Source organism: Ostrea edulis, chromosome 6 (genome assembly GCF_947568905.1).
Source record: "Ostrea edulis chromosome 6, xbOstEdul1.1, whole genome shotgun sequence".
NCBI lineage: Eukaryota > Metazoa > Mollusca > Bivalvia > Ostreida > Ostreidae > Ostrea > Ostrea edulis.
The window spans coordinates 46,180,519-46,195,235 of record NC_079169.1 but is presented as its reverse complement, the minus strand read 5'-3'; the positions used below and the strand labels follow the sequence as shown (position 1 = coordinate 46,195,235).

At 36.6% G+C, this 14,717-nt stretch overlaps 2 protein-coding genes across 4 annotated transcripts; one reads left to right on the top strand and one right to left on the bottom strand.

Moving 5' to 3' along the window:
- Positions 1–1,514: 1,514 nt before the first annotated feature.
- On the bottom strand, positions 1,515–6,027 carry LOC125647926 (uncharacterized). Of its 3 annotated transcripts, none has more exons than XM_048874797.2 (4): positions 5,841–6,027; positions 3,669–3,836; positions 3,288–3,561; positions 1,515–2,008 (listed from the first exon to the last, which is right to left on the bottom strand). In XM_048874797.2, exons 2-4 carry the CDS (start codon positions 3,712–3,714, stop codon positions 1,954–1,956), a joined length of 375 nt encoding a protein of 124 aa, XP_048730754.2. In that variant the 5' UTR covers positions 3,715–3,836; positions 5,841–6,027; the 3' UTR covers positions 1,515–1,953. The 3 variants fall into 3 exon arrangements, with proteins under 3 accessions (XP_048730754.2, XP_055995758.1, XP_048730753.2); XM_056139783.1 differs by lacking the exon at positions 5,841–6,027 and adding an exon at positions 5,746–5,834; XM_048874796.2 differs by lacking the exon at positions 5,841–6,027 and adding an exon at positions 5,521–5,678.
- A 5,428-nt stretch (positions 6,028–11,455) lies between these two features.
- On the top strand, positions 11,456–14,616 carry LOC130046807 (uncharacterized). Its single transcript, XM_056139774.1, has 5 exons — positions 11,456–11,917; positions 13,000–13,064; positions 13,155–13,301; positions 13,443–13,556; positions 13,680–14,616. Exons 1-5 carry the CDS (start codon positions 11,709–11,711, stop codon positions 13,940–13,942), a joined length of 798 nt encoding a protein of 265 aa, XP_055995749.1. The 5' UTR covers positions 11,456–11,708; the 3' UTR covers positions 13,943–14,616.
- The last annotated feature ends 101 nt before the right edge of the window (positions 14,617–14,717 follow it).

The following is a 14,717-nucleotide window of genomic DNA, read 5'->3' as shown; positions in this document are numbered from 1 at the left end:
TGTGATTCTACCCCTAAAATACATAATGAAATATTAAGATAAGAGTTCCCTGCAATTAAATAAGGTGGGTTTGCAAATAAATCGGGCCGTCATACCGACATATACCGTAAGCATTACAAAGGATGATATAGAGGAGAATGGCAAGTATTGAAAGTAGATATCAACAGCAAAGTAACAACTCAACTTTATGAAAAACGGGATGATTTCAGATTCTCCGTCGTCAACTTTCCATATTTATGTAGCAATATTCCATTATCACCTGCATATGGTGTTTACATCTTTCAACTGATTTAATATGTAAGAGCTTGTTCTGCGTATGGTCAGTTTTTAAATCGAAGCAGGCTACTGACAAACAAGTTGATGGTGCAGGAGTTCCGACAGTCTCGTTTAAAATCAGCATTTCGCAAATTCTATGGTCGTTATAACGATCTAGTCCGTCAATACAACCTATCATTGGGTCAAATGCTGTCTGACTTGTTTCATACCGATTGTTAGGCCGTTCTTGGCACACATATTTTAACTACGGATAACTCCGTTTACCTGATCAAGATATAGGGCTAAAGGCGGGTGTGACCGGTCGACAGGGGATGCTTACTGCTCCTAGGCACCTGTTCCCATCTCTGGTATATCCAGAGATCCGTGATTGCCCAACTCTATATTTTGTATTCCTTATAGGAGTTTTGTATTCCTTATAGATTGATCACTGTTCGTTATCTTCACCTTTTCTGTAAACAAAATGTGCAGTCTTTTCTCAGCAAATGACGAAGAATGACAAAAGTGCCGTAATGGGACACTAATCGCAATTTTGTTTGCATGCTAGATTAAACCAAGTTAAAGGAAAGTGGAAAAAATCGCGTTATAACGTGAACTCGCGAAACTTTCGTATAACGCAAAAAAAAAAAAAAAATCTTTTTCAGCTATAAAAATGAGCTCAATAGGCTTTCGTACGTTAATGTCAAAATTACGGAAATAACTGGATTGTAATGCAAATCCAAGCATATTTCAGTCAAATTAGAATCAAAACATAAAGATTTGCGAAGAGAAGTGGATAAAACTAGGCATACCCTCTTCTCTAAAGAGAGTACGTGCGTACATGTATCTCCTTCATGAATCATCCACGTTACCTTTTAGAATACAGTAGTTATGGATCATTAACCAGTCGCAGTTGCTCAGTGGTAGAGTTTTCGCTTCGTAACCGGGAAGTTATGAGTTCGAGCCCCGCTCGTATCATGGCCGCGTCAAACCTAGGACGTAAATATAGGTAGGGATTGTTCCGTCGCCAAATGCTGGGCAATTAAAAGTGAGACTGACAGGTCGACCCTTTCGGATGTGACCTTAAAAATGGAGATTCCGTGTCACGGTAGGCGTTGGCACATTAAAGAACCCTCACTGTATCGGGCATGAGCGCTTAGTATAGGTCTAAATTTGTGGAACTTCACCTACCGCTGTTGACGTCTCGATATTAGTGAAATATTATTCGACGCGACGGGACGTCAAACAAACAACAATAAACATATATCAAATTCATTTATAACATACTAGTATACATTAAACAAAATTGATTGCAGAGAAAGATAATGTCACAATGATAGTTCGATTTTCCTCTATAGTCTTTATCTACATTATCCATGACCCGAGCACCTATCAAAAAATTACAAAACACATGGCTACCAGTGGTGTCCGAGAAAATGGCACCGTATATAAATGTTTCTTCTACAATTTGATGACCGTAATTAATAAAGGGTAAACAGGAATTTTACTTTTGTTTTTCTGTCCGTGAATAGCATATACATGTACATGTTCATGTATTTGACATATCGTTTATAATGCTACATGTACAAACAACAATATATAATTCATATAAAGATAAGTTTTCTTTCAAAATATACATGGACTATGCAACTTTGTTCTTGATTAGAATACGGCCAAAAAAAGAAGATGACAGGACGCGCCTCATTTTCCAGGATTGAAAGGCTCTACTGTTGTACGGTTCCCCTTTTTAATGAAGCTGAAAAATAAATGTACAGTAATATAAAGTTCTCTCATGAAGACATTAGTCATATATTTGGGGTTTTTTTTTACCTCTTCATATAACATGATGTACACAATCTAAATAATCAACCTCCTATATATATATATATATATATATATATATATATATATATATATATATATATATATATAAAGAATCTATTTTTTGGAAGTAAACACGACTGAAGAGGACCGGTAACACGGTCGAAATATTTCTACAAAGTGTTTAGAGTTTATAAAACTCAAAAATAATATTTCACTGTTAGAGTGCCTCTTCAGACAGTTATGAAAAATATTTATGCCTGAAAATAACTGCGTTATATAGTCCTGCTATATAATTTCATCAGCATCATCCATTCAATCAAAAAGTCCTTTTTTATAACTGTAACGAGTTTTGTGTTTCTTAACTCTTATTATTATTATTATTATTTTATATATATATATATATATATATATATATATATATATATACATATACATGTAGATGCAAGGTGAAGATAACGAACAGTGATCAATCTCATAACTCCTACAAGCAATACAAATTAGATAGTTGGGCAAACACGGACCCCTGGACACACCAGAGGTGGGATCAGGTGCCTAGGAGGAGTAAGCATCCCCTGTTGACCGGTCACACCCGCCGTGAGCCCCATATCCTGATCAGGTAAACGGAGTTATCCGCAGTCAAAATCAGTGTGCCAAGAACGGCTTAACAATCGGTATGAAACACGTCAGACAGCATTTGACCCAATGCGAGGTTGTATTGACGACCTAGATCGTTATAACGACCATAGAATTTGCGAAATGCTGACTTCAATCGAGACTGTTGAAATCACTGTACCATCAACTTGTTTGTCAGTAGCTTACCTCGATTTAAAAACTGACTATACCCAGAACAAGCTCTTGCATATCGAATCAGTTGAGATATATAAACACCATATGCAGGTGATAATGGAATATTGCTACATAAATGTGGGAAGTTGACGATGGAGAAGCTGAAATCATCCCGTTTGTCATACAGTTGAGTTGTTAGTTTGCCGTTAATGTCTACTTTCAATAAAATATCTAAGTATGAAGCAGAAGTGGACGACTCTGTGGTGTCCTTTATTTCGATCTCACAGGGATATATCAAATCGACATATGAATGAAAGCTATCATTGTTAATAGACAAAACGTCATCGATATATCTAAAAGTCGAATTGAAGGTCACATCGATAGAAAAGAAACCAAATATCGTTATTAATCTAAACGAAGCATACCATATTACAACAATGACGGAACAAATCACAACTGCAATAAGTTCTAGAACAGAGCAGACGGGAGTCAGCCAAATTATCTTTCTGACGTCATCACAACAAGTACCAGAAGACGACCACGGCATAAGGTCGGACACCTCCCTTACATCTTGTAGTTCTATGAGTAACGTTAAATCAATCAGTACTTTACTTCGGACCGGCTCTAGCCGGATTACGTAGGCTTTATTCAATCCTTCAAAGTTCAACAGACTGCCATTCTTTACCACAACCCTGTTATCTATAAATACATATTTCTATATTTAGATACAAATACCTCAAGAAAATAACGTAGTGAGTTTTATAAAGATTATGATGAAATACATTAATTGAAAGAAAGAGACATACTTTTCGTATCGAACTGAAATACGTTCTCGGTATCTGAAGGAAACATGCTCACGACCCGAATAAAGCCACCCTCCTGAAGAATGGCACCTTCAACAGTAAATACTGTTGTTCCTGTAGCTGTATTTTCAGGCAAGATTACCTTGCTGTGTACATTGCCCGACCATTGTCCTATAAAATGTTTTGTAAAGGTTATATAACTTATTTCTCTTAACATGTTGAGTTGATTAAATGATAGTCTGAATATAAATCCATAACATTACTCATAATATACTACTCAAAATGTGATAAGGATAATAGATATTTTTCTGTTTTAAAAATTAATAACTGCATAACTGGCAATGTTGTGTCCAAGTGAAATCAAGAACGTCTTCAACAAACTTGCACGTGCATTTCATGCCATGGGAAATGCGTTTCTCATCACAGTTTATGCTTTTGCTACCATTGCACGATTTTCACTCAGGCATCGGTGTCTGATTCTTTCTAAACTTTCAAACTCACTTGAGTGTTTACACTACGTTTATCAACGCAATGCCCCCTCAACGTGTAAGGCGTCGCCTGACGACAGAACAACTGGGCAGATGTTTTGGAATGCTTGACGCTGGCTATTCACAACGTGACGTTGCAAATGCACTAAACATCAGCCAGAGCGTTGTAAACAGGGCCTGGAACCGACAGGAAACTTTTGGTACAGCAGCACACCGACATGGGGTGGTCGTCAGAGGTCGACAACCCAACACCAAGACCATTTTGTGGCTCTTCAGGCACGACGCCATCCCTTCTGGACAGCAACCAGCCTAAGTAACGACCTCCTGAACGCCTCAGGGGTGAATGTGTCCACTCAGACGATACGGAATCGGCTTCACAATGCAGGTCTCAACTCGAGAAGGGCATGTGTTCGAGTCCCTCTGACTGTTCGACACCGGTGGGAGCGATTGGACTGGGCTGAAGATCATGTCACTTGGACACAGAACGATTGGGTTCAAGTTCTGTTCACCGATGAGTACAGGTATTGTTTGGACTTTACAGACAAGAGGCACCGAGTGTGGCGACGACAACGTGAACGTTTCCATGATGCCAACATCAGTGAACATGACCGTTATGGTGGTGGTTCCATCATGGTCTGGGGTGAAATCAGCAGGGATGGAAGAACAGATCTTCATGTCCTGGAGAGAGGAACAATGACGGGGGTGCGGTACCGGGATGAGATCCTCGATGTTTACGTCAGACCCTACGCTGGTGCTGTTGGCCCTGAGTTCATCCTGATGGATGATAACGCCCGTCCTCATCGCGCCAGGGTGGTGGAGCAGTACCTTCAGCAGGAGACAATTGTCCGTATGGACTGGCCAGCGCGCTCACCGGACTTGAACCCGATTGAGTATGTATGGAACATGCTGCAGGTTGCCCTTTCACGCCGTAGAGCACAACCCACGACTTTGGCAGAGCTTGGAAACGCCCTCGTGGAAGAGTGGAACAACCTTCCCATTGGAAACATCCGGGTGCTTATTGACAGCATGGCTCGACGTTGTCAAGCCGTCATTGATGCAAGGGGAGGCCATACCCGGTATTGACACTTCATCGACTAAGTGTAATTATGGACTATCCCCCAAAACTGTAATTCTTTCTCTGGTTTGCTATTAACTTTTTGTAATGAAATGTCTTTTGGTGTTGTTATCAGATTTCAAGCATTCCGTATTGATAAAACTTCATGCCGTTCATGAATTTTCATTCATAACCTGAGTAAAAACGTTTCTGAGTCTTTATGTCTTTTGTTATGTTAGTGGTAAATTACACACATATAACCTAGTGATCCTTATCAAATTTTCAATAGTAGTAATCTACGGTTTCATCTTACCATTTCCATATTTTGAAAAATACGTAATTCCAATCGCAAGTAAAAGCACCGATCGATGTACTGAACACATCTTTTGAAAGATGTCGATCTTGTATGGTTACTTTTACCGGGTAACGACATTATACACGGCTATCATTTAAATACATTAAAATTATACATGTATGAAATTGATTTCTTTGAATGAAAAGCATTTTTACCAATTAAATGTCAATATCGTCCACTTACATGTATTATTAACGGTACAGAAGTCATGGTACGCCATGAATCCACTCCTTGATAAATTGAAAATTTCAATCATTAAAACACTGTATTGCACTTACTTTAATTCTTGATTTGCCATGCATTGGGTAAATTTGAGAGGAAAGAGGCCATCTGTCTTTTAATCTTTTGCATAATTGGTAAACATCCAGCTTTGCTTGTTCAAGAAATAAACATCCTGGGGCTGAGCTGCAGCTTTTGCACACCAGGCTAAAAACCTTAATATACTTGACAACTAAAACTACATGTTCAATTTACACCAGATACCCATTAACTGTACGGCTGACTTTACTAATTCGTTTGTGTTAAAATGGATTTTTCATAGTCGTATTGCCTGACATATTACCAAGACATAAAAACATCGGTGACTCAATTTTCTATAGGTGATCGATTCATCTTGGCTGTCAATGCCTCAATGTAAAACAGTATTAGACATTCAAATACACAAGAAGGAAGTAAACATTCTCTTCAATTAAACAAGAAAATGCTGTCTTATTTGTTTCATCGGGTGATTGCAGAAATTAAAATTCATAACCAGATTACGCGGGTTATGTTAAAAAAAAAAATCTGCAATGATGCTACATGTATCTTCATCACCCGCTGAAACAAAAAGAAAGACATTTTATTGTTTATATTTATATGCATTGTTGTAAAATATAATAAAAGTAGATTTAAGTGCTAAAATATCATATAGTTGACCCATTTGTTACGTTAAACGGAACAGCCAATGCACCCTTTGACCTTGATGACGCTCCAAATTTGGTAATGATTACAGACAGGCGGTACTAAAAACGGGATCGAATTAGTTTGCAACAAACATTCATTCATTTATTTGAAAGCAATTTCAATAAAATTATAAGAGAAAAGATTCAGTGAATGTAAATATCATAATATATCCAATGAAATTAACATTGGACGATAAAATAATCATAACGCCAGCACCGTTCATGGGAAGGGTAGTAGATGCGTGGTTAATGATCATGTTAGAACTGGTACATGCACATTTTTCAGCAACACCCCTGCTTGTAGTTTTAGAGCAAGTAAATACCGGAATTTGATCACGTGACCAATCCGTATTTATATCCCGATAGATATTTCAAAATGATACCTCATTTCTTTAAAAAAAAAAGAAGATATTTTTTTAAGTTTAACAAGTCGAAATTCTGTTATAGGTTTTCAATGACGCCTCGCTTCGATGCCCCGACATAAACATGATTTGGCGTGCTTTTGTGGCACTCAGGTAGTGCGGTGTGCAGATTTTAATGCACTTTGACGACTTACAAATATCGGCCATAAATCCTGTGAATGACCTTTTTGCTAAGTAAAAGTAATTTAATTTTCCCGTTTATAAATTACTTTTATTTATACAGTGCATCTAATTTACTTTTTAGATATTTTAATTGTATATCTTTTAGTCGATTTTTTACGAAAACCCCTAATGATATTGACGATCATTTTTTAAAGTCATTTGGGAAACAAATTGTATTTACTATATGCAATTCAAAGTTTTCAGCGTGTAAACCCAACTTCAACATCTCATTTTTTTTTTTATGAATATCGTAATATCGATGAGCGCATATCTATTTCATTAAACTATAACAATTTAACAGCACATAGTTATCTTCAATTGCATGGGTTTGCTTCATTCTACATTTATTCAAAAGCTTCTACTTGAGAATAAAAAGATTCCGGTCGATGAAATCGGGAAACAGGAGGGGGAAAATTCTATACTGGGGCGGTTTTTCCGCCATGGGGGAAATTCTATACTGACTTTGTACATAGGGGGAAATTATATGCCCAGTTTTTTTTTTGGGGGGGGGGGGGAGTCTATGCTACAACACCGGTAACCTACTTTTAACAAATGTTCATACGCACAGCCATGACCTCTGTTGACCCCGTATAGATATTTATACAGTGATAAATACGTATTGCTCGTAATAGTGTTATATAAAAGAAATGTAAAAAGCTATTTTGTTTACTATTTAGCTCACCTGAGCTGAAAGCTCAAGTTCGCTTTTCTGATTGCTGTTGTCCGACGTCTGTAAACTTTTTACATTTTCGACTTCTTCTCCAGAACCACGGAACTAATTTCAACCAAACTTGGCAAAACATATCCTTGGGGTGAAGGATGTTCAAGTTTGTTGAAATGAAGGGTCATCCCCCTTCAAAGCGGAGATAATCAAAAAATGCAAAAATAGGGTGGAGTCATTTATAAAAAATTCTTCTCAAGAACCACTCGGCCCGAAGAGCTGAAATTTACATGAAAGCTTACTGACATAGTGCAGATTCACGTTTGTTAAAACCATGACCCCGGGTGTAGGTTGCGGCCACAATAGGGGATCAAAGTTTTACATGCGAATATATACCGATAGGTGAACTCTTTGAAAATATTTTTCTCAAGAACCACTGGCCCAGGAAAGTACAAATTTACACGAAAGCTTTCTGACATAGTGCAGATTGAGGTTTGTTAAAATCATAACCCCTGGGGTAGGATGGGACCACAATAGGGGATCAGAGTTTTACATACAAATATGTAGGGAAATTCTTTAAAAATCTTCTCAAGAACTACCGAGCCAGAAAAGTTTACATTTGCATGAAAGTTTCCTGACACAATGTAGATTCAAGTTTGTTAAAAGTATGGCCCCCAGGGGTAAGATGGGGCCACAATAGGGGATCAAAGTTTTACATACAAATATATAGGGAATATAATTAAAATCTTCTTCGGAAGAATCATTGGGCCAAAGAAGTTTACATTTAAATGAAAGCTTCCTGACATACAGTTGTAGTGCAGATTCAAGTTGGTCAAAATCATGGTCCTCGGAGGTTGGTTAAGGTAACAATAGGGATCAACGTTTTACATGCGAATATATAGGAAAAATCTTTAGATATGGGCCAATGTGACTCAAGTGAGCGACGTGGCTCATGGACCTCTTGTTTAGTATACGATGTTGTTTTCGGTCACTCGGGCTGCTGGATAATTTGCTTACTGAAAGGAACATAGTTATTCATAGCCACGCTTTGATAAAAAATTTCTTTGATTTTGAATCAACAAAGTGACTAATAATGATAAATAATAATACCATATTTATACAGCACCCTTTTCATACACTGTACGCTCAAAGGTGCTTTACAATACTAGTAACAGCATAAACAATATAATAATTGTGGTCATAACAAACTTACAATATCAGTACTTATATAACAGAAAAAGAAATTCTTATCAAATATTTTAGGTTATATAACTTATAATTACGTAAATAAAAACAAGGGGTGCGCTTTGTTTACATAAAAAATTGTGAGATCTGTAAATATGTACATTTTCAATGCTTTTATTCTTGGAATCTTTAAAAATTGTGATGATCGACATTTAAACAATTAAATGCTTTTTAAGCTAGTTCATTTATCGGGTGATGAAGGTAGCTAGCACTGCAGAAAAAATTCATAACCGTAATCTTCTACATGTAGATAAGTGGAGCGGATCGTAAACCCTTGGCTAGCGAAGATGCATTACAAGCAGGTTATGATTTTTTCTGTAATGATTGTCACCTTCACCACCCGATAAATCAAGAAAGAAAGAATTTTATTGCTTATTTTTATATTTTTGTGTATTTTTCAAAAAAATATAAACTAGATTTGATTACCGGTACTGCGTCAAACTTAAGACGTGAAAATAGATAGTACATTGTAATTGCTCATTTGCCAGACGCTCGGCTTTTATAAGCGAGAATCACGAGTCTTTCGTATATGACCTTAAAACAGAGGTCCTGTGTCGCGGCAGGCGTTGACACGTTAAAGAACCCTTACTGCTACGGCCCTGAGCGCAAATCATAGGTCTAAATTTGTGTTAATCTCACAAATACCCAGCTGGTTACGTCTCGATATGAGCGAAAAATTCTCGACAAGACGTAAAACAAACAATAAATCCTACATTTCAGTTAATATAAAATAGATCTGTCCTAATGGGACTAATACCCTCGCAGTGAGAAATTGATGTCGAGGCCTGGTTCAAATCATAAAAGCAGAATGTTTTAGAACTTCTTCAAACTTCATCTTTTACTTGCTTTTTCATTAAAATTACCATAACATGTAGCGGCTAGTGCACATTATAGCGGAGCTCTAAAGGTTTTCAGTTTTTTTCTTGATAGAGGGCGAAGCCCTCTCACGGCCCGAAGGGCCGTGAGAGCGGAGCTCTCCCTATAGGTAACACGTATATACATGTTTAAAAGGAAAATATAGGAAAATAATGAAAAATTAAACCATACCTATGGAACTTGAAAAGTTTGGTACCAATGGCGTCGATTCGAATATTAGCGCGTGGACATGTATTCCTCCATTTTGAATCTCGTCTACCCTAGTTCCAAACTCCCCGTCGAGGCCTCATTACGTCACCTACGAATAGACCTCTCCTATGTGACGCACCACAATATACAGATTTGTATATTGTGAGTCCGCGATTATCACGCAAACAAATTACACTAAAGAAGTAGTTCGCAGTTAAAAGTTTGAAGATATTAATATTAAGAGCATTAATATAAAAGTATGGATTTTATTTTAAACATAAAATGATCAAAAGATCATTAAAAAGTAGAAAGACTCTGTTCAAATTATTGTGTAAAGTAATGAACTTGATGCTTACGTTCTTGTTTTGAAAGTTGTTTACGTTTGACGTTATGTTTTTTCGTCATTCTACAGTGACGTCACAGTATACGCGGCCTCAGAAATCGCTATCCCATAATGCCTAAGTGGAAGAGTTTGGTTTGTGAGCAAACGAACTCTGGTGGAAGTTTGCCCTAGTTCACGTCGTTCTGAGATGTTACATAAAATCCTTAAAAGCATGTAAACCTTATTTTCTTAATCATATATAATCACTCCACGATTATTGCCATGTTTTTGTTGTGGTTCAAACGCTATGTTTGTAAATTTGCGAAATAACGACGCTGAATATGACATCACAATGTATTGTTTACATCGATTGCGTTATATTTCCCGCGTTCAATATATAGGCGGATCAAATATCCAAAAGGATGCTTTGATACAGCTCTGTCCTCGTGCTAACTTCGGGTTATTTTTGCCCTGTGTTGGATATAGATGCTAATGCCAAAACTTTTTTGCTTCGCCCTCAAACACGGTCACGCCGTAAAACATATTATCACCTCAGTTATGTATAAGGAGAGAGAAAAAATACTAAACCTGAGTTTGGTCATCATTTATTTTGACACAGTGTGAACGTACTTTATATCAACCGACAATTATTGAAGGCTGCAGTACGCTTCATAATCTCCCAATTTTCCTCGGTAATATCTCAGTAAAGCAAACGCCTCCCGGAAGTAACCGTAATTGACTTGCACCGCTGGTATCTGATGTGACGGTATATCCGCCATACCGTTTTTTCCACGCAGACCAATGCTAATGATAACGTCCCCAATGGCTTAGCAATGAGCAATTTTGATTGGTCGTTGATCGTCCTTGATGATGTCATATTCCTGGAAAAGGGCTTTGCCATACAATGGTTTCATTTGATCTCCGTTCCAGAAATGATTTTCAGTTCTCAAAACCATCGTCTTGATGACTTCAGCACGCTAAGTAAGAATAAACGTTATATTTTTTCTGCTTCTAAATAGCACAATATGTAGATCTACATTCAATTTACAATAACATATATACTACAGTGCAGTACGGGCCCCGCCGTCACCAACATTTCCTTTTCCTCAACCTCAACCCTCAACTCAAATCCTTGAGGTTTCCTTAACTGAGATTTTCCTCAATTCGCCGTCACCAAACAGTCTGAGGAGTACCTCAGTTGAGGCTGAAAATGCACACTCAACTCAGTTGAGAAAGTACACGATTAATTTCGGGTGATTTCGCGGAATATTTTATGTAATTATTTTACGTAATAAAATTTCTCTCGTTTGCATTTGTGTTTTGTAAACATGGCTGAAAAAGATATTTTAAGATTGATTTCGAGTGCAAAGAGGAAGCGGGGGGCTAACTGGTCCACTGAGGATGAGATCGTGTTGATCGAGGAAGTTTTGAAGAACGAAGAGAAGTTATTTGGAAAAATGAAAGGGGCGGGGATGAAGGGGAAACATGTAAAACTGAAAGAAGAGACATGGCAGTCTATAACAGACACATTGAATTCGTAAGTATTCTATATCTGCCTTCCACTTACCCCTTGCTGCTGATGCTATTTTGATGATCAGACGATTCCGCAGCATTGCCTCCCTTAGAAGGTGTATACACAAAATTTATCCTAGTGTATTTCACTCCTACACCAAAATTAGAACCTACCGTATTCTTACTCTATTGAATTCTAAAATTCTTCAAACCCTCTTTGTACCAAATACTTGATTAATTGTTCAGCCTAACTTAACACTTACACTTTACATGATTCACATTTCACGATTTACGTATCTTGGAAAATAATTTATCGTGTTATTCAATTTGTTCTGTGTCATTATGACTGGTTAAAAGGAAGCACTATGCGCTACGTCCATCTCTCTTCTTTCGTAATTAGCAAGTAGAATTAGGGGATGTGGGACAATCCCATTTACTTTTTTCACATCTATCAGTGTCTGTTACTTTCACACGCACAGTACGACAAATTGGGTGCCCCCCCCTTTTTTTTTGTAGACGTAATGAATGATATGAAAATGTAAAGATAAACTGATGAAATGTTGTGAAGGGTGAATGTTGTCACCCCCTCTTAAAGGTTTGAAAATTATTTTTATGTTTTATAATTAATTTGTTTGCTTGTCACCCCCCCCCCTCTTAAAAAATATCGGCGCCTGCTTAAAATTCACCATGGCATCACCCTTTTTATTGATTAGTAAATGTAAAGATAAACTGATGAAATGAACCCATGTTGTGAAGGGTGAATGTTGCCACCCCCTCTTAAGGGCTTGAAAATTATTTTTATGTTTTATAATTAATTTGTTTGCTTGTCACCCCCCCCCCCTCTTAAAAATATCGGTGCCTGCTTAAAATTCACCATGGCATCACCCTTTTTATTGATTAGTGTAGCAGGGCCCCTACTGGGCAGTCTGCACTATAAATATACACCATCATCACCATCATTTTATTGATTTATATAAATTACAAACTGAAAGATGAAATGAGATTTTTTTTTAAAAGTACCTTCAATTTTTGCATAAATATTTGATGATAATTAGCGCTGTTCATTTTAAATAATCTAACATTAGATTTATTTTCTAATTCATATAGGCAATTTAGAAATGAAAGAACCTCAGAATCAATTTCTAAAAAGTACGACAACGTAAAACAGAGAGGTAAATATACAAATTGATAACTTTTTTTTTGGGGGGAGAAATTTTAATATATTAATAATGATAATAATAATTTATCTATATGATTTATAGCCAAGGATAAGATTGACGGAATACGCCGTCCCAAGACAGGGGGAGGTCCACCAATGCCACCACTGACCCAAGCTGAGGAGGTCCTCTATCAAGCTATGGACTCTAGACCCAACATTGTAGGCGTGATTGGCGGAATTGATTCAGATGGTAATAAATTTGTTTTATTTCATTGGTTAGGACTGTGTTAAAAAAAAATGGTTAGGACTGTTAAAAAAAAGATTTTTTTTCTTCTAATTTTAAGATTCATATGGTAAGATGAAAATAGTCATAATTCTATACTGATTGTAGAACCACTGATATGTTTTTCTGAACCTCAAGAGGAAGTATGTGCTTCAGCCGCGGTGACAGGTGTATCGAGTTGTGTAGCAAGTGGGAGCGGTGACGCCTCAAGCTCATTTAGTGGTAAGTTTAACGATTTAGCAAGATGGGTGAAAACGTAATGGAATTGGAGACAAGTAAACAATGACTTGAATTGATATAATACGAAACAAAATGTTATAGTCATGCTGATATTTTAATATACAGTTAGACGATCTATGGAGAAGAAGAACAGGAAGACAAAGAGAGATATTGTCGAGGATTTGGAAATAGAAAACATTAAGCTAGAAAACGCAAAACTTGTTCTAGAAATGAAGAAGCTTGAACTGGAACAGAGAAAATTAGAGGCAGAGGAAAAGAAATTTCAAAATGAAAATCATTTAATTGAATTAAAGAAATCCTATTTGATTTGTAATCTAAATGCGGAATTTCCTGAGTGCATGTTACATGTAAACCCAGCTTGTATGTAGTCAGGAAAGACCAAACACATCTTCTCAAAAGAAAAAAAACGACCAGAAATGAAAAATAATTTGATCACTAATGTCATTGTCATTGTTTTTATCAGATATATAGGACATACTTCAGCTAAATTGCCAAGTGGCAATATCTTCTTACCGACCTATCCATCTATTAATTCATATCTGTATATTGAATTCTGAATTTCCAGAATCCATCATAAACCCAATGTGTCAATGAATTACCTTTGAAAAATCTTAAACCCTTGATCCGGGAAGTAAACAAGAAAAGTATAAGAAACAGTAAAGGTTACACAGCTATTCATTTTTCGAACATTATTTAACATTTCAAATGAGATTCTTCTTTAACATGTACATGTAATTCCAAAGTCTGTCCACGACCTGAAATGAAAATATATATATATATCACTAGTCTACAACTGTAATATTGAATATACATTTGTATATACTGATTGAGCTTTGGGGTAAATGATGCAAAATTCTGCATTCTGAGCTTCCCTTGGCACTCCTTTTTTCACTTTCAAATTGTCTACGTCTTAAACAAAACTGTTCTGTTACATATATACATGCACTTTTTAAGAATTCTTAAGTGATACTTGAATGCGACAAAAATATCGTAAATGTATATCAGTGGTCTTATTTATCCTAGAATTAAATGATATACTGTTGTTGATGAATTTAAGTGATGTAAGTATCCACCTCTCATATGATTTTGACTCAAAGGCTCGTTAAAATTGAATAGCTCTTGAACATTTTGATCCATAAAAAT

What these genes read in the sequence shown, in the direction of transcription:
- LOC125647926 (XM_048874796.2), bottom strand. Translation starts at nt 5,590, where the DNA reads ATGTGTTCAGTACATCGATCGGTGCTTTTACTTGCGATTGGAATTACG. An exon ending in TTTTTCAAAATATGGAAATG is followed by an intron (nt 3,837 to 5,520) that starts GTAAGATGAAAC and finishes AACATTTTATAG; the next exon opens with GACAATGGTCGGGCAATGTA. An exon ending in ATTTCAGTTCGATACGAAAA is followed by an intron (nt 3,562 to 3,668) that starts GTATGTCTCTTT and finishes ATGTATTTATAG; the next exon opens with ATAACAGGGTTGTGGTAAAG.
- LOC130046807 (XM_056139774.1), top strand. Translation starts at nt 11,709, where the DNA reads ATGGCTGAAAAAGATATTTTAAGATTGATTTCGAGTGCAAAGAGGAAG. An exon ending in TGGCGGAATTGATTCAGATG is followed by an intron (nt 13,302 to 13,442) that starts GTAATAAATTTG and finishes TACTGATTGTAG; the next exon opens with AACCACTGATATGTTTTTCT. An exon ending in CGCCTCAAGCTCATTTAGTG is followed by an intron (nt 13,557 to 13,679) that starts GTAAGTTTAACG and finishes TTTAATATACAG; the next exon opens with TTAGACGATCTATGGAGAAG.